This window comes from Delphinapterus leucas, chromosome 11, assembly GCF_059928025.1.
Source record: "Delphinapterus leucas isolate spDelLeu-1000000601 "Yukka" chromosome 11, BTC_Dleu_Yukka2, whole genome shotgun sequence".
NCBI lineage: Eukaryota > Metazoa > Chordata > Mammalia > Artiodactyla > Monodontidae > Delphinapterus > Delphinapterus leucas.
In genome coordinates, this window is record NC_143139.1 from 85594123 (window position 1) to 85619843 (window position 25721).

Here is a 25721-nt window from a genome sequence, read left to right on the forward strand (position 1 = left end):
TGATCCCCCCCACCCTTTTTTAAATGTAGGTTTTATTTAGAATTGTTATAGATATACCAGGTACACTTAAATTTTTAAAAACACCATCCTTTTATTTTTACCATTTTAATCTTATATTTTAGGTAAGTCTCTTCTATCCAGCATAGAGTTGGATATTGACTTTTTATCCAATCTGAAAATTCTTTTCTTTTTATAGGTCAGTTAAGCCCTATTGCATGTATTGATACAATTGATATGCTTTGCTTCAGTTTTGTCATAATCATATAAAGTCTTTCCTATGAAGTCTGTTTTATTTCTTTCTCTCTCTCTTTCTATCTCATTAATTTGGGTATTTAGGAATATTTTTATTTTGTTCTAATACCTTTACTCAATACCATTCAGTACGCCCCCTTTTTTATATTGTCTTCCCACTATGAACAATATTGTAATTTGCAAGTCATCTCCTCTTTCTCTTCTCTCCTTTACCCCCAGCAACTAACTTAAAGTATTACCCTTTTAGTCCCAGTTTTTAAAAAGTCAGCTTTTCTCTTCATATATAGTCTCTGCTTCCTCCCCATTTTTCATATTTGTGTTATATCCATATTATCAAAACCTATATAAATTAAATACTATTCTTTCAACCTTATTCTCACTGTTTCTCCCCAATTCTACTGTAAAATGCTCACCACCAAAACTTAAGTTGAATTTCTCCAATTATTTTCTGAATTGTATTCTCTAGTAAATTCTTTAAAAGGGGTATGGGAACAATATTTCCTGAGTCCTTGTATGTTCATAATGGTCTATGTCTCCAAAACATTATCATATATCTGATAAGAATATGTAAATAACTCATACAATCTGAGTTAAAATGGGCAATGGATGTGAATACACATTTCTCCAAAGTAGATATACAAACGATCAGTGAACACATGAAAAGATGCTCAACATAACTCATCATTAGAGAAATGCAAATCAAAACTACAATGAGTCATCACCTCGCACTGACTAGGATGGCCACTGTAAAAAAAAAAGAAAGAAAGAAAGAAAGAAAAAGAAAATAAGCCTTAGTGAGGATGTGGAGAAATTGGAACGCTTATGCCCTACTGGTGGGAATAAGATAGTGCAGTCACTATGGAAACCAGTACAAAAGTTCTTAAAAAGTTAAAAATAGAATTACCATACAGTCAGTAATCACACTTCTGGGTATAAATCCAAAAGAATTGAAAGCAGTACCTCAAAGATATATTTGCATACCTATGTTCATTGCAGCATTATTCACAATATCCGGGAGAAAGCAACCCAGGTATCAAGGGACGAATGGGTAAAGGAAATGTGGTATGTGCATGGAATGGAATATTATTCAGCCTTTATTTTATTTTATTATTATTATCTTTTTTTGCGGTACGCGGGCCTCTTACTGTTGTGGCCTCTCCCGCTGCGGAGCACAGGCTCCGGACGCGCAGGCTCCGCGGCCATGGCTCACGGGCCCAGCCGCTCCGCAGCATGTGGGATCTTCTCGGACCGGGGCACGAACCCTTGTCCCCTGCATCAGCAGGCGGACTCTCACCCACTGCGCCACCAGGGAAGGCCCGGGAAGCCCCTATTCAGCCTTTGAAAAGAAGGGAATACTATTACTTGCCACAGCGTGGATAAACTTTGAGAACATTATACTAAGTGAAATCTGCCAGTTGCGAAAAGATAAATATTGTATGATTCCACTTATATGAAGTATCTGAAATAGTTAAACTCATAGAAACAGAAGTTAAAATGGTGATTGTCAGGGTTTCCCTGGTGGCGCTGTGGTTGAGAGTCCGCCTGCCGATGCTAGGCGACAGGGGTTCGTGTCCCGGTCTGAGAAGATCCCACCTGCCGTGGAGCGGCTGGGCCCGTGAGCCATGGCCGCTGAGTCTGAGCGTTGGGAGCCTGTGCCCTGCAAGGAAAGAGGTCACAACAGTGAGAGGCCCGCGTACCGCAAAAATAAATAAATAAAATAAAGTTAAAAATGGTGATTGTCAGGGAGAAATGGGGAGGTTGCTCAGTGGATATAGAGTTTAAGTTTTGCAAAAAATTCTGCAGGTCTGTTACATAACAATGTAGAGTTAACACTTCTGAACTGTACCCGTAAAAACAGTTAAGATGGTACATTCTGTGTTATGTGTTTTTTTTAACCACAATTAAAAACAGAAAAAAAAGAAAAGGAGGGCAGCCCTACCGTGCGCTCTTCAGGTTTAGCTAAAAAGCCAGCCTTGCCAGCTCTTTCATCCAATCACAGGGTCCCCAGAACCTCCTCCTTCCTTTTCCCACGATAGGAATGGCCTACTCACTCCGCTAGGGGCCGCCCTCGCCGCAGGCCACCCTCGCTCCGCCCTCGCCCCGCCCCTCCGACTTTCCTCTAAGTGTAGTCCTGGCCCCGCCCTCTTCCCCAGCCTTTTTCCGGCATCCGGACCTGGAGGGGCTGCTCTGAAGACGGACGAGCAGCATGGAGGCCCACGGCGAATCCCAGCCGGACGCGAGCTGTTCCTCGTTTTCCCGGGACGGCTCCGGGGTCTCGGTGTCCAGGGAGCTGCTGACGGCGGGCAGCGGCGGCCGCGGAGGTGACGGGCGGGTGGCGGCAGCGTGGGCCGCGCACGTGCGGCAGGGGTCGCGCTGCCGGAGCAGCCGGGGACCGGTCGGCGGCTCCCTGCCCAGGCCTGGCCCCACCGAGGGACCCCCGGGGTGGCCGCAGGACTCGGTGTGGGACCGGGCGGCTGGGGGCGCGCACCCGGCCTCGGGCCTGGGCGTGGTTCCTGTATCCCGCACCGCGGTGAGCGCCCACTGATGTGCGCCACAGCAAGACACCTCCCCTAAGGGGACGGCCTTATGGTCGGCTCTGGGTCCCAGCAGTTGACTGGTAAGGGGAGCGGATGAGTATTAACCACCCTTCCTCGGCAGATATCCACAGAGCCACCCTTAGTGCCTCTCTCTAGAGGAAGACGGGTACAGGAAATCCGCACAGGATTTCAGACACCATAATAGAGAATTAAAAAGCAAGGATTCGAATCCCAGCCCCACGAGTTATTCGCTATGGAACTTTAGGAGAGTTGTTTACATTCCCAACGCCTCAGTTTTTACATTGGGAAAATGGAAGTAGTAGTATGTATAGAATTTGTTTTTCTTTTCTTTTTTTTTTTTTTTTTTGAGAAGAAGAATACACCTAAGGTCTTGGGCATATTCTCCTTAAATACTTTTTTTTTTTGCCGGACGTGGGCCTCTCACTATTGTGGCCTCTCCCATTGCGGAGCACAGGCTCCGGACGCGCAGGCTCAGCGGCCATGGCTCACGGGCCTAGCCGCTCCGCGGCACGTGGGATCTTCCCGGACCGGGGCACGAACCCGTGTCCCCTGCATCGGCAGGCGGACTCTCAACCACTGCGCCACCAGAGAAGCCCTCCTTAAATACTATTTTGAAGAAAAGATTCTGTGAGAATCCAGAACATCCAAAGAAGTTATAATAATAATAATAGCCGAAGCTTTCTTAGTGCCTGCTTTGCCCCAGGAATTAATTCACTAATTTAATCCTCACAACCACCCTGTGTAGAAGGCTCTGTTATCGCCATTTATAGATGAGGAAACTGAGACCTGGTGTATCATACAGATGAGTAACTTGCTGGAGAACGTGTGGCTGGGAAGTGGCAAAACTGAGATTTGAATCCAATCAGCGTGGCTCCAGAGCCCATGCTCTTTGCACTAATCCAATTGCTAGGTCTAAGGTAGTAAGCAAGGAATGTTGAGCTGCTGCTCTGAGGGTGAACGGGATTTTTACACCAGAGTGAAGAGATTTTCGAGGTGTTGGAAACACGGTGCGCAAAGCCTTGGGTTTTGAAAGACAAGTCCTGTTCTCTGAGCTCTGATGAGCTGGAGAGTTGGGTTGATTTGAGGAGTTGTGAATGTAAGCCTGAATAGACGGAATTGGGAGTGGGGAGGTTTAAAGAGCTGTTTTGTCTAGGTTGGACATCTTTACTGAGGGGGAACTAATCTGGCAGGCATGTTTTATAAATGAAGAAATTAATGCTCAGAAAGCTTAGGTGATTTGTCCAATATAATGCAGCTGGTAAACAATTTCTGGCTTCACTTAACCCTTATGGTACTTTGTATTGCTTCTTGTGTTCTGTCATCGCCGACCCACATTTGTCATTGATGGGTTTCTGACCCAGAAAGGTGCAGTTCAGTGTTCATTTATTACCTGGCATTGGCGACGCAGAGATGTAGGAGACAGATTTAAGAAAGGGGAGATCTGCGTGCAGAGCTAAAATGTTGTAATGGAACTTGGAGTGCTTCTTTTTTTAAGATATGTGTTGGGAAGTGAGGAACAAATGGTCAAAACCTGAGGGCTTGAGGGTGGTCTTGGAAAGTTTGCTGATGGGCTCCTGTTTCTTTACGCTATAGTAAATGAAGTGTGTGTGTTTGCAGGTATTTGGGACAGGTTGCTCATCAACTCCAAGCCTAATTCCAGAAAGAATTCCACTCTTCAAACAGTTCGGATAGAGAGGAGTCCCCGTAAGTACTCTTCCCTCTCTCTCTCTTCCTTTCTCTCTCTCTCAAGAACCCTCTGATGTGAAATTCTGTCTATTTAAGCGCTTATTTGATGGGACAGTATCTGCCTTTGTTGTCAGATATCAAACCACAGAGAGTGAAGCCGAGCGAGTCTTACTTGGGAATTACGTTGTGAATTCAGTGCACAGGGATAATACATTATTCCCCTGATTTAAGAGGGTAACCTTGCCCAGAAAAAATCCTTGTGGGATGGATTTTTGGAAATCAAAACCAATTATTGTTAATCTCCATGGGAAATTTTTCTAGAGGTTACTGAGTCCCGAATTCAATATTCATGTGTGGGAAAACACTACCAGATCCCATTAAATTGGACATAATTACTTAAATAGTAAATGTTACTCATAACATAACAGGGCCAGTTCTCTTCATTAATTACTCTGTCATATTGCTGTACTGCACGCTCATAGACCACTCATACTTTGTTCAGGTAGCATTCATGTAATACTCCGGTTCTGTGTAATTCACTCTGAATGTTTAAAAAAAAAAAAAGAAGAAAGACAAGAAGTAGTAAAAACAATGTAAATGATGCATGAAGTTATCATGTCTATAAACTAAGAAATGATGAGTATTCCGAGAGGGGAACTTAACTATAGTGTGCACTAAATCTGCAACAGCTAAAATGACTGCATGGTGGCTCCCCGTTCAAATCCAAGCTTTTGTGTGGACATAGGTTTTTATTTTGGGGGGGGGGGTACATATCTCTGAGTGGAATTTCTGGGTCATATGAAAAGTATTCTTTAATGAAGAAAAAATTGCCAAACTCTTTTCCAAGTTGGGTATGCCATCTGGAATCCTTCCAGCCGCCCTGTTTCACAATTAAAGGCCATTTCTTGACCTTCACCTCGACTTTCTTCTCTTCTTCCGTACTCTGGACATTTCAGTCAGCTGTTCTGTGGTTGTATCAGTGACTTAAGGAGTTCTGAGAGCCTATGATGTGCATAGTTATGTGCCGGGCCTCTTTTTAGAGCTAAAGAAATTAGAAATCCCTTGTTTATTGACTCCCCTGTGCTTACCATAGTGCCTTTCAGTTATCATCCCTGTTTTACAGGTGAGTAAACAGGTTTTGATTGGTTAAATTAAACGTATTAGTTAGACTTCTGTGGTTGTAAATGACTGAAACCCAGTTCACATTGCCTTCAGCCGAACGATGTTGGCTCATTTTGTTGGGGAAAAATACCCCAGTGATTTCAGGTATATCTGCATCCAGGTGCTTGGCATCATCCGGGATCTTCTGCTCTGTATCTCTTAGTTCTGCTTTCCTAGGTGTTGACTTCATCTAGAACAAGCTCTTCCACGACGGGTGGCAGGTGGGCCAGTTTATCAGCAGCTCCAGGCTTACATTCAGCAGCTCACTTAGTCATTTACGTGGAAAGAAGGGATATTTCTCTCAACAGTTCCAACCAGAGTCCCAGGGTGATCTCTGATTGGCCTGACAGATCACAGTGTCGTTAAACCAAATCATAGTGGCCAAGGTTGTGGAACACGTCGGCATGAATGGGGTAGGGACAAGAGTGACTAAGAGTGACAGAGCTTAAAAGGAAAGTCATCGTTACATTATCAGAAGAAAGGGGAACAGATGTTGGGCAAGTAAAAACAGCCATTGCTTCATTAACATGCCCAAGGTAACTCAGATAGTAAGAGGTGGTACTGGGGTTCTATTATCATCGTCGGTGTGACCCCAAAGCCTCGGAGCCTCGTGCATTTAATTATTAAGTCCTACTGCCTACTTATTGAGTTACTGTTTGTTGAATGCCAGCCTTCTAGGAATTTCCAGTCCTGGGCATATATGAGAAACACAAAACATTGAGAAATAATTGCAGAATTGTGTAGTCCTACCGTTTTAAGAATTCAGGAGAGGATGGGAGTTTGTAAAATTTGAAAGATTTTATTATAATTATTGTTATTCCTGTCAAATTTAGAAGTGTTTTTACAGGAAATTCTGGATTTAAAAATTTGAAGTTTGGCCAAATACTAACATAAATATTGATAAACTATATTTTCTCTCCTTAGTATTGGACCAAGTACAGAGCTTTCTCCCACAGATGGCTCAGGCAAACGAAAAGCTAAGGAAAGAAATGGCAGCTGTACCACCTGGTCATTTCAATATTGAAAATATTGACGAGACTCTCGGAAAAGTTATACAAATGGTAACTATGCTTTCTTTTCATTTCATAATGTAAAATTACCAGTATGCCTCGTCGCCTGAAAAAGAGAACTTTTAAATTTTAATTCTGCGTGTTTTTTTCCTTCTTTCAAAGTCAGCTCATGTTTCCAGTACTGCATAGATACTCGGTCATGTGATGATTAAGGATCTCATAGGTCAGTAAGCTTCCCTGGGTGAAGTTTAGGAATTTAGTAATTCAGCATCATAGCAAGGCCTTTTTCAAGTCAAATAGTACATTTGTTATCTTGAAGCATTTATTTACTAAGCGTTCTAACTGGATTTTTTTCTTATTTTCCCATCTAAGGCCCAAAAGAGGTAATCATAGTCTGATTCATTGAGAATGCAAAAGTAAATGATGTGTATAACAGAATAACTGATCACATAAGCCACACGTGAAAACTGTCTCTCAATTTAGGCTCATATCTTATTTCTACACTGGAATTCCCTGTATAACACTCGTGTCTGGACAGCGCTGACACCATTGTTAAGAATCATATCTGATTCATCAGCAGATCTGGCAGCTCTACCTCCAGAACACATCCCAAATCCAGCCATTTCCACACGGCATCCACCACCCTTTCTCTAGGTGATTACGGTCTCCCCTCTGGATTATCCCGGTCATTTCCCAACCAGTCTTCCTACTTCCACCCTTTCTTCCCAGAGTCTGTTCTTCACCCAGTGTGTGGCCTGCAGTTTGGGAACCAGGGGGCTTGCCATCACGTTTCTAATTAATTCAGAGTCCTTCGGGGGCCTGTGTGATCCTGCCTCCAGCTCTCTGTTGACCTTGTCTCCCACCAAGGACCCTCAGTGACTGCACTGCAGTCTCCATCTCCTTGCTCCGGGCCTTTTCCCTCCTTGCAGAATGCCCCTCCCCAGATTCCTGCGTCTTGACTCCTTCCATCTCTCATCGCTTGTCACCTTGAGAGGCCTTCTCGGTGGCTCTATTATTAGCTTTTATTTTTTAAAATAATCTTCACTGCCCTACACTATGTTTTCTGTGTAATTGTCTATTGTCTTTCTTTCCCAACTAGAACAGAAGTCAGCAAACATTTTCTGTTGGGGGCCAGATAGTGAATACATTAGGCTTTGTGGGCCCTACTGTGTCCGTTGTGACTACTCATTTCTGCCATTTCGGTGTCTAAGCAGCTGCAGGTGGTATGTAATGAATAGGCAAGTTTTATAAGCTTTATTTATGGACACCGAAATTTGAATTTCATATAATTTTCATGTTTCATGAAATATTACTCTTTTGATTAGCTTTTTCTACCACTGAAAAGTGTAAAAACCATTCTTAGCTCAGAGCTGCACGAAAACAGGCAGTGGGCTGGGTCTGCCCTGCAGGCCGTGATTTGCCAACTCCTCAAAAACATAAGTTCCACAAAGGCCAGGATTTTGTTGTTGTTGAGCCACTAGTGTGGTACCTGGTTCATGTTGATACTTGTTAATATTTGTTGAGTGAATTGTGTTGAATATAATCAGGATATATAGAATTCGGTTGTGGGGGACTTTTTAGACTTGCAGTAAATATAAATCATTATGGTGGACTCTGGCAACTGAAAGAATAATAGTGCCATATTGTATTAAGAACTTTTCTTGTCCGGGGGAATTCCCTGGTGGTCCAGGGGTTGGGGCTCCATGCTTTCAATGCTGAGGGCCTGGGTTTGAGCCCTGGTCAGGGAACTAAGATCTTGCAAGCCACGTGGCACAGCCAAAAAAAAGAATGTTTTCTGTCCTGCGTGCTGCTTGGGCTAAAGGTTGGTCCCTTCCCAAAGCTGTTACTGTAACTTTTTAGGGAACTGCCCTGAAATAAATTTCCCACATGGTGGTGTTTTGCAGGATGTGGCCTTGTTTGAGATGAATCAGTCTAATTCAAAAGAAGAGGACAGTTCAGAAGAGAATTCACAAGACTGTTCAGAGGACAGTTCAGAATTTGAGGATGAAGATGATAGCACCTCTTCTGAAGGTGAAGTTACCATCGATACCATTAAGCTTCCTCATTCAGAAGATGGAAAAGGCAAAATAGAGGTTCTGGACCATCCTGCCAGTGAAAAAAAAGAAACAGGGAAATAAACAATCTGAGAAACAGGTGATAGATGCCTGCTAATTCTGTGAAAAAGAATGTGGCTTGCCGGTTATTTTGCATTTCAGACGCCTGTGGTGCTTTTTTGCAATATTGAATGTATTTTGCTTCTTGGAGAAACAGAAGCTGGCTTTTAAAGAGTTGGAAGAGATAGCATTTGGGCATCTTCTAAGAGCAGACTGTTTTTGATCTCATGCTAAAGAGATTTAGTTTAGAAACCTTAACTTTATGTATGGTGATGAGTGAATTTGTTGGCATCCTCTTTCATCAGCATAGACTTCAGAAATCTCAAACTTATTTTAAAGTAAAAATACAAGTTACCCATTTGTTTTTGTTTTAAATTGGCCTCTTGGGGCTTCCCTGGTGGCGCAGTGGTTGAGAGTCCGCCTGCCGATGCAGGGGACGCGGGTTCGTGCCCCGGTCCGGGAGGATCCCACATGCGCGGAGCGGCTGGGCCCGTGAGCCTTGGCCGCTGAGCCTGCGCGTCCAGAGCCTGTGCTCCACAACGGGAGAGGCCACAACAGTGAGAGGCCTGCGTACCACAAAAAAAAAAAAAAAAAAAATTGGCCTCTTGGATAAAACAACCTAGGTTGGGTTTTTTCTTAGGTTATTATAAAGTCACATTTATTTGTTACCATCAAAATGGGTCCAGTGAGGGGGAACTTTTTAACATCTTTATTGGAGTATAGTTTCTTCACAATGTTGTATTAGTTTCTGCTCTATAACAAAGTGAATCAGCTATATGTATACATATATACCCATATCCCCTCCCTCTTGTGTCTCCCTTCCACGCTCCCTATCCCACCCCGAGGGAGAAATTTTTTACAAAGAAAAGAATTACTTATATTTAGATGCCCTCAGACATATCTACTTTAATTTAAAAAAAAATGCTTTCCAGTTTGTGCTGGAAAACTGGTGCTCTGGTTTAATCACTGTCAGTGGCTCTGTAGTCTCTCAGTGCATGTAGAATTTGCTGGTTGGAAAAATTTGTGGTTTTTTTGGTTTTGTTTTTTCTTTTTCTCATAAAGGAATTTTTTTGTTTGTTTCAGCTATTAAAATTATTCCTCCCCGTTGCCCACACTTTTGAAACCTATTAATTGTAGAGAATAGGGACACCCCAGGAAAATAGAGCACAGTACATAAAAAGGTAGTAACAGGTTTTCCCTTTCAAAAGGCAAAATGATCCTGCATTGGAGTTGCCTTTCTGCCACATTCTTGATCTTATTTAACTTGTTTGGGATCTCATCTGCCATGGGACTGGCTTTGCTCAGGATATAGACCTGAGAATTTAAAGGACTGTCTCCAAGTGCATTGAGCTGATGGGACTTTGTTGCCTAATATTTTAGGGGTTTGTTTTAACTATTATTTCCTACTCCTCTCATTAGCCTACGACATCTTGTAAATACTCTGAAGATAATTCTCCAAGTTCCTTCTGGTATTTTTCATTGGGAATTGGAAATTGGCTGTGCACTCAAGGTGTGCAGAAGTGAACAGATCTGGAAAGGAGACTTCTCAGCTGCAAAGGGTATTATGCTGTACTTTGTAGCACCAAACACAGGTGTGATGAATTATTGGTGTGAATATTTAAGGATTGTCTTCTACTAGATAATATTTATGCCACATTGTGGGAAGAGTTGCATTTGTCTGGTTCACTCCTTAGCTTGGTGCATGGTACACAGTAGGCACCGAATGATGTAGATAAATGAATTTACAGGTGTATTGAGGATGTACAGGGCATTTTAAGCCATGGTATCCATGCGGATATGAAAGTGTAACTTCACCGGAAATACAAAGCCTAGTAGAAATAGTCTGATGGTCAGTGAAAGAGACTAGTCAGTCTAGAAATATATACTAGTGTGTAGAATTATATTTCTCTCCTGCCATGGCCTTCTCATATAATACAACTAGGTATTCTATACAGTTAAAGAAGTCAACTAAATTCAGTTCCTCTGGACATTCTTATGACATAGGAGGAAAAGGAAAAACAAAAATTTAATATGTGATAGGGATGTCGTTTTAAGTAAGTGTAAAATGGTTGAATTATTTAATATACAGAGTCAGGGATGGCTGTTTTTAAACAAAGTTGGATACTAAGGTATGTATGTCTTAAAGGTTTAAATATAAAGAAATAAAATTACAAGTTTCATACTAAAATATAGGTGAATATTTAATAACATAGTTGGGCAAAAGTTTTTTTTTTTTTTTTTTTTAAAGCAGAACATCAAAGCTTGAAATTACAAAGGAAAAGAGCATAGAGTCAAGTTTGAGAATCACTGGTCTAGGTCTTAGGCCCTCTTGACTTCACTTTACCCACCGGATCCCAGGAATACTTCCACCACACTCTCATGGCAACATATTACTTCACTTGACCTACCAAGATCTCTCATTCTGTCACACCCCAGCCATCCCATCTGTTTCCGTCATTTGTCCCAAAGCTGCTTTAGAGTAGTCTATACCATCTGCTTAAACTCCTAACTTTTCAGCCCTCTGCAATTTGGCTTTTGAAACTGTTTCCCTAAAGTCTTCCATTACTGAGTATTCATTCGGCTGCCATCTGAACTAGACTGTGTGAATGGAACTCAATTTCTTCCTCTTCAGATCATCCCCTAAAAAAAAAGGATCATCCCCTGTTTTCATCCTCCCAGTGAATGATACCACTAAACTAAAGCCTGGAGTTTTGGGGGCTCTGAAATATGAACTAGAATGGAATTTCCACAAGGCTGGTGACTTTGTCTGGAACATGGCTATACTGTGCGGCATGCGGGATCTTAGTTCCCCAACCAGGGATCGAACCCAGGCCCCCTGCATTGGGAGCGCAGAGTCTTAACCACTGGAGCACCAGGGAAGTAAGTCTCCTATAGCCCTTTTTTGGTTGTTGTTGAATTTTATTTGTTTGTTTTTTGTATGGCAGGTTCTTATTAGTTATCCATTTTATACATATTAGTGTATATATGTCAATCCTAATCTCCCAGTTCATCCCACCCCGCCACCCCCATAGCCCTTTTAAAATTAGTGTATCATTTAAGAATGTTTATATCATGTAAATCATATCTCTGATAAGGGGTTAACATCCAGAATATATAAATAACTCCCACAACTCATCAAAAAACCCAGTTTAAAAATGGGCAAAGGACTTGAATAGACATTTCTCCAGAGAAGAAATACAGATGTCCAATAAGCACATGAAAAGTTGTGCTTTTATATCATTAACATTAGAGAAATGCAAATAAAAATCACAATGAGATACTACCACATCCATTGGGACGGCTATTATAAAAATAAACCAGAAAATAGCACCTGTTGACTAGGATGTGGAGAAATCGGAATCCTTGTGAATTGCTGGTGGGAATGTAAAATGGTGCAGGCCCTCAAACCAAAAAATGTAGGGACTTCCCTGGTGGCACAGTGGTTAAGAATCCGTCTGCCAATGCAGGGGACACAGGTTCAATCCCTGGTCCAGGAAGTTACCACATGTTGCAGAGCAGCTAAGCCCGCGAGACACAACTACTGAGCCCATGTGCTGCAGCTACTAAAACCTGCGTGCCTAGAGTCCGTGCTCCACAACAAGAGAAGCCACTGCAATGAGAAGCCTGTGCACTGCGACGAAGAGTAGCCCTCCACTCAGCTTAACTAGAGAAGGCCCGTGCACAGCAATGAAGACCCAATGCAGCCAAAAAAAATAAATAAAATTGAAAAAAAGAATGTAGAATTACAAAAAAAAAAGAAAGCATAAAATTCATAAATATTTAAAACTAGTGGGTGGCAAAGAAGTTTAAAAGTCAAGGGACAAATTGGGAAAAATAATTTCATTGTAAGGCAAGAGTGAGTGTTATATAATGGGCTCTTTCAAATTAGTAAAAAAAAAAAAAAAGACTAGTATCTCAATAGTGAAAAGGCCTTAGGACTTGAACAGGTAATTCACAGGAAAAAAATGTTCGGTCCCATTTCTCAAAGAAATGCAAATGAAACCAATGTATTTTTTACCTCTCAAAGTGGCAGATCAAACAACAGCTAGTACTTAACTGAGCCCTTTTTATGTGTTAGCCACTATTCTGAGTGTTTTATGTTTAAGAGTTACTGCCACTCACGCACAAAAATTTCTCGAGTTATACATTTAACATCGGTGCACTTTATGTATGTTATACCTTAATTAAAAAGCTGTTTTGTTTGTAAGCAGTGCGCTGTACAGTCTCTTGGAAATTAAATCACCATCGTGCTTTGGTTGGTCTGACCCTGTGGGTTCTCTGCCTGATGCTTTGGTGTGAGGTGATGGCCGCCATTTGGAGAACAGTTCTGTTCCTGCTAAGGCTGATGAAATGTTCTCTTCAACCTTGTGTATTATCTTTCTATGGCTCTTTGACAGTCATAAATCAGAAAATTAGGTGTAATGGTCTTTGAAGCAAAAATATTCTTAATGAGTCTCCTCTATCCTCCTAATACTTTAACTGTGCATCAAATATGGTACTTATAAAAAAAACTGCCTTGCAAAGTAGCTCGTATTCCTGTGCCTGAGTCCACTACTATGGTAGGAAAGACAAGTAAAGAGGTTGAGTCTTTCATTTGTATTTCCTCAGTGCCTGGCATGGTGCCTTTCACTCGGAATGTACGATAAATGTTCGTGAAACTTTTTTTTCCTCTTGATGCCAATAAAGTAATACATGTTAAACATCAGTGGTTCACAATCCTGAGGAAAGAAGACAGGTTTACTATCTTTTGATTGGTAGACTTTTCCCAGAAGTTTAATGGTGGAATCTTTGTGGTTGATTCCTCACCATATGTTCATGGAAGATCCTTGCCAGTGATTGGCTTGGGGATGGGCATGTGACAACCTTCCCAAAGAGGCACAAGCCAAGTCTTGTTAGTAGACTTTTGGAAAGAAGATTTCTCATTCCTAAAAAAGAGGTACATGAAAAGATGGCTGCTTTCTTTTGGAACATGGATATCTTGTGACTGGATATGATTCCTGGAACTCTGGCCTAGTGGCCATAAATGGAGCCAGCTCTTGAGGGTACAGTCGGCACGTCAAGGATAGCAAAGAGAAGCAAGGAACATCACTGAGTTACTGCATCAAATAACTGTAGACCAAACTATCACTGGATTTCTTGTTTTGTGACACAATAAATTTCCTTTTTGTTTTTTTAAAAAAAAAAAGACCACCATCTTATGAGATATTCTCTTGTACCTACTTCACAGATTTAAGAAAAAAAAAAAGTGGAAGGGAGACACTAAGCAAATTTTTTTAAAGCCTTACAATAGGTAACTGGTGGAGCCAACTTTTAAGTTCAGTCAGCCACATCCTGCCATTGTGGGCCTAGCAGTCACTATGCCACAAGCATGGGCTCTGAAGCTGGATCGATCCCAGCCCAGCCACTTTCCATCTGTAAAACGGGGATAAGAGTATCTCCCTTATGAGGTTTCAGTAAGAAATTAATGAGTTAATACTCATCATGTGCTTAGAACAGCGCTTGGTAAGTGTGAGGTATTATGATGCTGTAAGAATAATGCACAGGGCTTCCCTGGTGGCGCAGTGGTTAACAATCTGCCTGCCAGTGCAGGGGACACGGGTTTGAGCCCTGGTCCAGGAAGATGCCGCAGAGCAACGAAGCCCGTGCGCCAAAATACTGAGCCTGCGCTCTAGAGCCCGCGAGCCACAACTACTGAAGCCTGCGTGCCACAACTACTGAAGACCGTGCGCCTAGAGCCGGTGCTCCGCAACAAGAGAGAAGCCACTGCAGTGAGAAGCCCGCGCGCACCACAACAAAGAGTAACCCCAGCTCACCGCAACTAGAGAAAGCCCGCACGCAGCAACGAAGACCCAATGCAGCCAAAAATAAATTAATTAAATTTTTTTAAAAAAGAATAATGCACAGTGGTGGCAAAACTTTGGAGAAACTGTTGGTGAGATTACAGATTGCTATATCCTTTTAATCAGATTCCACCTCTAGGAATTTATTCTAATTAAGCAAATAACAGTTCACAAATTTCTATCTAAGATTGACTGTGACATTTAAAATAGCAGAAAGCAAATACAAATGTCCAACAGTAGAGAACAAGTTGAATTAAAGCCACTGAACATATGCAGAGGTATGTTTATTGACATAGAAAGATGCTTACATATTGTTAATTGAAAAAAGCAGGTAAAGTTATGTACAGTATTATACTAGTTCTAAAAAAAGTGTATTCATAGAAAAAATCTGGAACATCTCAAATATCTGTGGTTATTTGTGGAGAGTTTATGGTTGAATCTTACCTTCCCATTTTATTATTTTTACAAAATTAGGTATTAATCATTTTAAAAATCCGCTTGGGTGTTATTTGCATAATAGGTATAATAATAATAATCCACCCTATCCATCATGTTTCATGTCTGATAATCTACTTATAGCCCAGGTTTCCCTTGATAGCTTCTATTGTCTTAGAAGGGAGGTATGGGGGAACCAGTTTAGTTCCTTGTCCTGTCTAGTCATTTTCACAAAAGCTCTTGCAGCTAATGTTCACTCTGCTTAGCTTTTTACTTTGACAAATGTTTAACATTTGCCTGCTATTCATTACTGAGGGCCTGATTCAGGCATCGGCAGTAACAGCATCTTAGCTTGGTTAAGACTACCAGCTTCATTGCTTGAGTGCCTGTTCTGCCACTGAATAGCTGTGTGATCTGGGCAGGTTTCTTAACCTCTTTCATTTGAAAGCAAATATTTATTGAGCTCCTCCTACGTGTTAGACACTGGAGATAACGTCCTTGAACGAAGCAGCACCTGTTCACGAAGCTTACATTCTAATGGGAAGAAATCGATGATAATAACTATGCCAGGTGGTGGTAAGTGCTACAACAATAATGCAGGAGAAGGAGACTAAAGAATGAGGACAGATGAGGTGTGAATATGGGGATCTATGTGCTATCTTAGGAAGAGTGGTCAGCAAATGGATCTCTACTAAGATGATGTTTGAGCAGAGACTTGGAGGAAGTAAGGCAGCCACCAGCTGGGGGTGGTATGTGGGGAAAGAGTTTCAGGAAGAGGCAGTGGTGTGCTGGCGCTGGCCCACACTTGTTCTAATTACCCACATCTCATCCCAACTCTGCATTCAGTGAAGTCAAGTTGGTAGCTTGAAATCAGCCTTCGTGAGAGCATCTGTACACAGAAATCAGCAAATGCTACAAATCAGAGTTTTCTTTTCCTCTCAGAGAGCCACTTGTTAAATATCTACCAGCACACCACTAAGAAGAAAGAGCAGTAAGTGCAAAGGCCCTGAGGTAGCAGTGTGCTTGATCAGTTGGAGGAACATCAAGGCAGCCAGGGTGGCTAAAGAGAATGAGAGGGTAGTTGATAGGAGATGAAGTTAGAGGTAGCTGGGAACAGAATTGATAGGACTTTGCACAGTAAGTACACTGGACTTTATTCTAAGTGAAATGGGGGCCATTAGAAGGTTTTGAGCAGAGGAGTGACACCATCTGACTCAAGCTTTGAAGAGAGTCACACAGGGAGGAATTGGGAAGGCCAGTCAAGAGACTGGCGATAACCTCTTGGTAGTGGTGGAGCCAGGAAAAAGAGCACCTTGATTTATTCATCTTTTCAGATGTTGTGAAGATTAAGTTGGCTTAGCATAGTGACTAGCGCACAGCAGCCCCTCAATAAATGATAGCTGTTGTTATTGACAGATGCCAGTCCTGGGGGTGGGGGAGGGGTGCTCATATCTAATTAGGAAGACCAGTAATTCCAGCACCAAGTGGTAAGTACTATGTTCCAGACAAGTGAGAGGATAGAGAGACACTTACAAGCAAGTTGGGGGATAGGAGAGGCCAGGGAGGGTGTATTTCAGTAAAAGGCTAGGGGGGTGGGTGGGTGCTGGGGGCTGCTTTAGCAAAGGCATCAGGAAGTGGACTTGGAAGGAAAACAGAACTTTTAAAAGTGTCTACACCTCCCCAACTCCCCGGTTCGGGGGACAGATCACAGCTTTCTCCTTTAGATTAGCAAAATAATCAGTGATCTGAAGAAATGGTGATAAATTAATTACTCAGTGTGTTAATTAAATCACCTAGTAGGCCGTGCATTGTTACGTTCCAATTCAAATTCACTGGTAATTTTTTAAATTCCATGGAGCCTTTGATTCTGGCCAGCAGTCGGATATAAAAACTCAAGCCGCTGAGAACTTTAGAACTCGCTATGGGAAAAGGGAGTTCTTAATCTGGAGGTCAAGCATGGGTTTTAGGAGGTCTGTGAATCTCTTGAAGTTATTTGCAGAACTAGGTGTGTACGTGTGAGTTTGGGACAGAGGAGATCTATAGCTTTTATCACATTCTCAAAGAGGTTTATGGCCCAAAAACTATTAAAAGCACTGCTAGTGAGAGTAATATTAGAGAGTAAAAGTCATTCTAGAAGAAATGGCCAGGTTTTTGTTTGCCATTTCATCTATCATTAAAATATCTGGTAAAGTGATACTTTAAATCACATGAAATCAGTTAAAACACTGCATTTAAAAAGTGGTTCCTTTCTATTAAGAACATTGTCATTTTATTCAAATATGAACTGTCAGTTTGAACCCAGCTGGGTCCACATTTAGAATTTCACCTGTGCCGAGCTCTGAATGAGCTGTGGTACAATAAAAAATGCTTACAGGCAAAATTTGCTCTGTTGATCATCCAGGATCATCTCTGATATTATTCCTATTGAATGTTTTCTGCCCCTGATTTTTGTTATTGTTGTTTATTGATTACTGATTCCGTACATTCTTCTGACGTTAAGCTGCCAAGTTTCCGAAGTAACAAGTAATCCCTAAGGGCTTCTTCAAAGCCAATGAGATAGAGATGTTTACTGAAATTTTACTTTAAAAGGAGGATTCATGGAAATTAATTGCTCTGACCACCTGCCAAAGACTCTTCAATTCAGGATCTCACCTTCTTCTAGTCATACATGGATGGTTAGAATCTACCCACCTACTCTTGTCTGACAATGAGCAATTACGTGAGTACTACATGGGTTGTAATAATTCCTCTTTCTTGAGCGCAGAGAATGGTCCAGACACCTTGTTGAGTGCGTTATGTATATTATCCCACCGGATCCTTACAACACCTAATGAGATAGGGACTTTATCCCTGTGTTATAGATGCCAAATCTGGGCTTTGAGATATTAGGTAACTAATTTGCCCAAGATCACCCAGCTAGTGGGCGGCAGAACCAATTGGTAGGAGAATGGGAAACCAAATGTCCTAGAAGGACGAATGAGCTGTAGAGAGAAAAGCACCCTTTTCCTTGTACCATTTTTCACTACATGGTATTTTCCAGTGCTGCTGTATCAGGTGCTGGGTCAGACAATGGAGGAGAAAAGCAGCATAGGAATTGATGACTACTGGAAAGGGTTGTAGGGAAATTAATTCATTGAACTAATATATCTCACTATATTTTTAAAATAGTGATGGGGAAAGCACTTAACTTTTATTGAGTATTTGAGGATTTACCACAAACAAAGCCCAGTGCAAGGTGCTGTACTAAGATTATTGCATTGAATCCTCATAATAAGGCTTCCGAGGGAGGCACTACTGTCCCCATTTTACATATAAGGAGACTGAGGCTCTGAGAAGTTGCATAAGTTTCCCAAAGTCACATAGATAGTAAGATGGTATGATATGAACCAAGATAAGCCTCCAAAAGCTATTTACTTTATAATACATCATACTATAAAATCCACTTTAAAAGCTATTGACTAGAATTTAAACTATTTGGGCCCAAAGATCATGTCATTAAATTTTGTATACTCCTCAGGACATAATATAGTACCTCGTACTTGGTAGGTACTCAAGAACTGTTTCTGGATTGGTCACTCATCACAGTGGGTTGAAAAATAGAACATCAAAGGCACAAAGATGTATCTTATTTCCAAAAGGAAAAAAAAAAAAAAAAAGAACTTCCTTCACATTCCTTAGAGGATATACTGTTTCTTGAGAGCAAAATTACATAAAATCTTTTTAACAACCCTATATGCCTGGTTCAGAGGTTAAAACCTGTACATATTATACAAGGGCTCCTAACAATGCACTTTCTGTATTATAACTGCATGATATTGACATCTGCAAGATGAACAACCATGACTAGGTTAGTCTTGGTGGGGAACAAAAAAAGCAGCTTGATATTTTAGAAATATGTGTGGTATATGAGATAGTCAAAACCCAACAACTACACATCATTTTAAGGTATAAAAGGGGTATTAGAAAATACTCAGGAACACGTGTAAATGCTTAGACACGTGGCCCGACCCTCTTTGTGGTCCTTGTGGTTTTTTTCAGCTGGTGGCTGACACCTCCTTCCTCAGCACAGCCCGGCTTCTTCGGTGTGGAGAGCTGCGGAGCGGTGCTGTCTGAGAGGGGTTCCTGATGACGGCACTGCTCTAATATTCCAGCGTCACGGTCTTGGTTCTGAGGTACTCGTTTAGAGCTTCCTCACCTGGGGAAGAGAAAAGCAGCTGATGGACCACGTTCACAGGTGGGTGTGATGTTGCCAGATCTTGGACACAGGTGCAGGCATATCAGTCACTAAGCGAATAGAATGGGGCTGAGGCAGTGCTTCTCACACTTTAAATTTCATGTGAATCACCTGCAGATCTTGTGACACTGTAGATTCTGATCGGATTAAGTCCGGCAGAGGCCCCAAGGTTATATGTTTCTAACCACTCCCCGATGATGCTGAGGCTTGTGGTGCACAGTTTGACGAGCGAGGGTTTAGACCAGCTACCAGGTCTCCTAAGGACCAGAGTGTTGGCTTATCACTTTCTACCCCAAACCCTTCCTTTATTTCCCAGCTTGATGACAAATCTCCATGTCTATTCCTTGCCCGTTCAGGCTGAACAGAAGTGATCAGGATACTGTCCTTCTGATTACATTAAATGAAGCAGAATAGAGCAAAGAAAGTTTGAGATCATTTGGTCTCATCTTGTTTTAAAGTTAAGGGAAAGGCAGTTTTCCTGACTTACATAGTATGTTAGAGACACAGGGGCATATCCAGGAAAAAATAAATAGGTCTGCCTTTCTGCTTCTATTCTGTTCCTATTTTGAGCTACCACAATCATTGATTTCTACAACAGTTAAAGGGCATGAATACCACAGGTGAAATTAATGAGTATATGATTCTGGAAGTTGAGCTAAACCCAGGCTTCTTAATGTTAAATTAGAATCACCTTAGGGAGCTTTTAAAATTCCTGATCCCAGGTCATACCCCAGACCAATTAGATCAGCATCTTTCCTTTTTTTTTTTAAAGCTCCCAGGTGATTGTAATCCAATGTGCACCTGGGAACCATTGGGCTGAGGGAGTTTCAAATTAGGAGAGGAAGAAACTGTTAGACAAAGTCTACTGTTTTATAATAAAACAGACGTGAAGTGTGTCGATCATTCTCTATCAAAAGACAAGTGGAACACTGTTGTCTCACTTTATAAAAATAATTTCCCTAAGAAAATCTCCCCATGTGTTTTGGATCCAGGGATGAAAGCCAGATTGAAGACATGAAAAAAAAAAAAAAAGACTTTACCTTCAACTCAATGGAATTTAAAATGAGAGCCACTTTTATTGTTGCAAATACACTGCCAAAAGTCTTCAGGAAAGAGAAAATGTAAAAATACCCCAAATTAACCCAATTTATGTTAGCAGACTGTAATTGCAGTAAATCACAAGCATTTCAATTTTTGAAACAACCTGCCAGACTGACTATGGGGCGTGAGAACATGGGCTGCATAGCCAACTGTCTGGCTTTGCATTCTTTTTCCCAGTGGCTGTCTGGCTGACTTTGGGCAAGTTACCCCAAATCTCTGAGCCCCATTTTTCCCGTCTGTAAAATGAAGATAATAATAGCACCTACACTCCCATGGCTATTGTGAGGACTGCTCGTGCTATTACAGGTAGAGTATCAGAATAGGGCCTGGTACATATTTAGTGTTCAAAGTAAGCTGTAACTGGAAATGTGATAGTGTTACTGCCCACAGTGAATTACATTTTGGGCTCTCTGCAGACTCTCAATCTGAGCTCCCAGATGCCCAGAAAACTCTGCCAGTTTCAATGTTGTCTCTGAAAGACTGCCAGGTGGCTCAGAGACAGGATTTATTCTTGGGGCTAGCTGGTTATTGCCTTCTACCCATTTTCCTTTCTTGGTTCCACTTGGTCCCATGACGTCTAAACCAAGTTCATGCTGAATGTCAGGTTAAAAAGAAAAACAAACCTAACATATTTTAGCTAAAAGATATTGTCAGGGTTTTCTTTTCAACAGGAATCTTCTTTTTTAAAAGGAAACACTTTTCCACACAATTTGAGTACTTTTCTATATTTACGTTATGTTCAATAAAAATGTTTAACTTTGAAAAAAATGAGTACCCTTGAAAGCCCAGATGCAACTGCCATGTAGGAAATGCCCTTTAAAGCAATACAAGAGTGTTGCATGAAGCGGGCTGTTCTGTGATGTGCAGTAGAAAGGTAAGGCATAGTCATACCTAAGTCTTTTCCAAAGCCAGACTGCTTAACCCCACCAAAAGGGGCTGCCACATCCGTCTTGTTGTAGGTGTTAATAAAAACAGTTCCTGCCTCTAGCTTTTCACTCACATACATAGCTTTATTTATGTCTCTCGTAAAAACCCCTGAGGCCAAGCCGTACTCTGTATTATTTGCTCGCTGCAATACTCCATCGATGTCCCTGCAAGATGTTTTTAGGAAGAGAGAAAACCTCATTAAATGCAAAAGCAAAACACTTTCATTTTCTGTTCTAATGTTTTTCCCCTCCGTGCTAGAAACAGGAAAACATTACTGCCAATGTGCTTACATTTTTATAAATGAAATATTCCAGGCTTACACCAAAAGAAACTCCCAATGAAATATTACAACTCTAGTATTATATTTTTCACATATATCATGAAACACCTTTTAAAATCTGAAGTCATCTTTTCAGCCTTCTTCATTGCTTCTCCTTCATGATTACCCCATTTGTTTTCCTCTCCCTTGAGCTCCATTTACAGACATATTCTCAGAGCACCCGCAGTGTCCCTCCATCTATTCAGATTTTACATGCACATTTCAAGGCTCATTCACTCGATGCCTCACCCTGAAGCCTTCCCAGATCCCACCAGTGCCACTGTTTAGGCAGGTAGTGTAGTGGCCCGGGTGAGAAGGCTCCACAGCCAGACTGCCTGGGTGACCTTGGGTGAATCATTTCATCTCCCCTGCTTTTGTTTATTCTTGTGAAAAAATGGAAATAATAATAATAGCACCTGTCTTCTTGTCATGAGGATTAAATGAGCTAATAGTGTCTGAAGCACAGGAAATGCTCAATGAAAGTTAGCTATAATAGGGGTAGCACATATTCCTCCAATTCAGTATTTTGGTTTACCTTTTCGTGTATTTGGTGTTCACCCTCCGACTAGACTGGAACCTCCCCGAGGGCAGGGATAACATCTCGCTTTTCTGTATACTAGGGTGTTGCACCATCAAGTGACAGTGAATGCAATTAATATGCCAATCCAATAAAAGGGTAGTAAAATCATCCCTTAAACGGGTCTGGTGACTTCCCTGCCTTTTGACTCAGTATGTGTACACACCAAGTAAGTGCAGATGTGAACCTGCTCTTCTCTCAGTTGGGTCCAGTTCCAACATGCCTGCCATAGTGTGAGTATCTCATCTTTATGAGTGTCATACTAATGTTAAAAAAATGCATGAACTACAACACGGCCAGCAAATGTAAGCCAAGATTTTATCTGGGGCTCCGGCAAAGAAACACGATTTCTTTTCCAAAACTGGAGCAAAAATTAGTTGTGCTGAATTCTTTGAGAGATAGCATAGGCTTCAATGTGGTGTCTTCCCAAGGGATTTTCAAAGGTAATCTTGACTATACACAATCTTCAACTCTCATGAGAAATGTGGAATCTAACTCGGAAAGGACTGAGGCTCTGCTAAAACTCTCACACTTGATGCACTGCACCTGATTGCACTGCGAATACTTACAGCCTGGACTAAGGCTGAAAGACGGCTGTATGCCATTGCCCATTGAGGACTACTGAGACGACGTAGCTTCACAGCACACCTTGCCCACTTTTAGAATAATGAGCGTGATGACTGCAATGTCACCAACAGCGAACACTTGACTTATTTAACACTTAGAATGACCCGAAAAGGTAGATACTATTAATAACCCAACTTCACAAATAGATAAACTGCACAAATAGAGAAACTTAATAGAGGAATTAAGTGGCCCAAGCCCACAGAGGTCGTCAGTGCAGACTCTACCTACTACACTTCCCACCTAGGCCCTCTGGGGTTAATCGCCCGTCTCCTTGTCTGTCTCCCCTATTAGATGGTGACCTCCTTGAGGACAGGAACTGTGACTTATCTAGGCTTACATCCCCCAAAACTGGCTTCTGATATCTGCATATTTAACACAAGGACCATCCTATGGGGGAACTTATAATAAGGAAAAGAGGGTAACAGGGCATCCTTGGATCAGTATGTCAAAAGGTTACTCACTACAGCTTAGTGTCCCCAAAGGTCTCTCACAGTATGTCTGTTCAAGACCAAGAAGTCCTTCTGAACTCTGTATTCTGTTTTCTCATTGGTTAAAGCAAAACTAAAGCCAGAATTCTGAGGAATTGTGTGCAGTATACCATGAGAGTCTATTGTGTTAAATATTCTGATATGAGCTCAGTTACCATACGGCCCTCTTTGATATGCTAAACACTGAGCATATCAAAGTTTCAGGCACCATAACAAACCAGTATGTCATTCACGGTTGATTATATGGTGATTGTGGACATTTCTACAAGGAGTTGAGTATTAGGCTTTTGGGGGCATGATCCCCTATGGAGAAAACTTTCTTTGGGAAAATCAGATTTCATAGATGCTGCCTTCCCTAGAAATGTAAATGCGAAAACCAGTTCTGTTATTCTCAGTTACTGACCTTATTCCAGAGACATTTCAAATGCTGACTGTACAGAAACTAAAACTTAGCGAACATCCCATAATGTCAGCCATTAATTTAAGCTAAGGAGCAAAAATGTATTACAATCTACATTGGTTAGCATTCTCTTCTAATTATTAAGACAATTATTCTTATGGTAGAAAATTATATGTTCATTGATTTTATGCTCTGTACATAGCACAATGACAGAAAAAAGAGAAGTATCTAGGCAATCTGGTCAAATTATGCCTGAGGAACATACCCATTTTGGAATTTAGAAATGACCATAATAGGCCCGAAGGATTCCTCTTTGGCAAGATACATGTGGTCTTCCACATCTGTGAAGACAGTAGGTTCCATAAAAAAGCCTATTTGAAAAACAGAAGAAAATAACATCAATTAAAGGGTAATTTTCAATTAGTGGTTCTCTCGTTTAATTACATTATAAATATTTTTCTTCCATTATGGGTCAGTAAAACCAAGAAGACTTTCATTTTCCTATTTCGTGTTAGCATTCCTAGGTTATTATATTTTTAATGTCCTTATTATAAAACTTTCAAACATATGTAAAAGTAGAGAAAATAGTATAATGAATAGTAAAATAAATCTTTATGCATATTTTGCCATATTTGATTCTTTTTTTTCTTGCTGAAATAGTTTAAAGCAAATTCCAGAGATTACAATTTATACTCCACAAGTATTTCGGTACAAACCTGTAAAAAACAAGGACATTTTATTACACACCACAATACATTATCACACCTAACAAAATTAACGCCAATTCCTTATTTATAGTTTATATTTCAATTCCTTTTTTTAAGTTCCAATTTTTTAATTGAGATGCAATGACATATAACATATTAGTTTCAGGTGTACACCATAATGATTCGATACTTGTATTCAATTTCTGATTTCTGGAAAATATCTTTTTATAGTTGACTTGTTTGATTCAGAATTCAAATAAGTTTCACACTGCATTCGGTTGTTAGATAGCTTAAGGGTCCATTAACTCTAGAATATTTCTCCCCTTTACCCTACCCTTTATTTTTCATGCCATTGACTTGTTAAACAGACTGGTTCAGTTGTCCTGCAGAATATTTTATGCATTTCAGATATGTCATTGCTTCCTTGGGATGATATTTAATTTGTTCCTCTAACCCCTGTATTTCTTGTAAATGGAAAATATGACCTAAAGGCATGATTAGATTCATGGTTAAACATTTTTGGCAAGAATACTTCATAGACGATGCTGTGTTACACACTGGATCCCACAGGGGGCACATCATAACCAGCTGTCCTGCTGGTGCTCAATCTACCTACAACAGTAAAACATGAGGTTTTCCAGTTGTTGTTTGTTTGTTTTTCTCTCCTTTTGGGTATCATGACATTGAGCCATTCACATACTTCTGTAACAAGTACTACCTTAGACAACAGGAATGAATCCTTCCCAGGCTAATCTGGCTAAGATTAAATCTCACATTGCCAGGAATGAAAATCACCAGTGCCTGAATAACACCGTATCCATTACACTTGTTTACTTACGCTGCTAAGGGCCTGTCACATCCATTTTATTTGATTTTAACGGCCTCGTAAAGCAGGATATGCACATTTCATCACATTTTACAACTGAGGCTCAGAAGAACTGTTGTTGAAGGTGTCACAGCTTATAAGTGGCCAAGCAGGATCTAGAAAGTAATTCTTCTTATCATAACGTAAATGACACTACTTTTGAGGCAAGATGGTGCTGCAACGGAAACTGTTACCATTTATTCCAACTTAAGAAGCCAGGCCCCCAGCACACCTCCTATGGAGGCGGTCTTACCTGGCCTTTGGACTTGTCTTCCTCCGTACACCAAGGTGGCCCCCTCTTTCACTCCGGCTTCACAGTACTGCAGGAGCTTTTCCAGATGGGCCTTATGATTTTGGGGTCCATGATCAGTAGATCTGTCAAGTGGATCACCAATTTTCATCTTTTTAATTTCTTCCACC

At 41.1% G+C, this 25721-nt stretch overlaps 2 protein-coding genes across 3 annotated transcripts in view; one reads left to right on the forward strand and one right to left on the reverse strand.

Annotated features, from left to right (window-relative positions):
- Positions 1-2392: 2392 nt before the first annotated feature.
- On the forward strand, positions 2393-18715 carry NOPCHAP1 (NOP protein chaperone 1). Of its 2 annotated transcripts, none has more exons than XM_089921206.1 (4): positions 2393-2573; positions 4428-4514; positions 6582-6718; positions 7151-8565. In XM_089921206.1, exons 1-4 carry the CDS (start codon positions 2459-2461, stop codon positions 7319-7321), a joined length of 510 nt encoding a protein of 169 aa, XP_089777332.1. In that variant the 5' UTR covers positions 2393-2458; the 3' UTR covers positions 7322-8565. The 2 variants fall into 2 exon arrangements, with proteins under 2 accessions (XP_089777332.1, XP_022455691.1); XM_022599983.3 differs by lacking the exon at positions 7151-8565 and adding an exon at positions 8572-18715 and having other exon boundaries at positions 2395-2573.
- Positions 14870-25721, reverse strand: part of ALDH1L2 (aldehyde dehydrogenase 1 family member L2) — a 55959-nt gene continuing 45107 nt past the window's right edge. Inside the window, exons 20-23 of the mRNA XM_022599787.3 lie at positions 25555-25720; positions 23995-24100; positions 21283-21482; positions 14870-19251 (exon numbers count right to left, since the gene is read on the reverse strand). Coding sequence (XP_022455495.2) covers positions 19196-19251; positions 21283-21482; positions 23995-24100; positions 25555-25720 — 528 coding nt within the window. The 3' untranslated portion in view covers positions 14870-19195. The remainder of the gene's footprint in view (positions 19252-21282; positions 21483-23994; positions 24101-25554; position 25721) is intronic.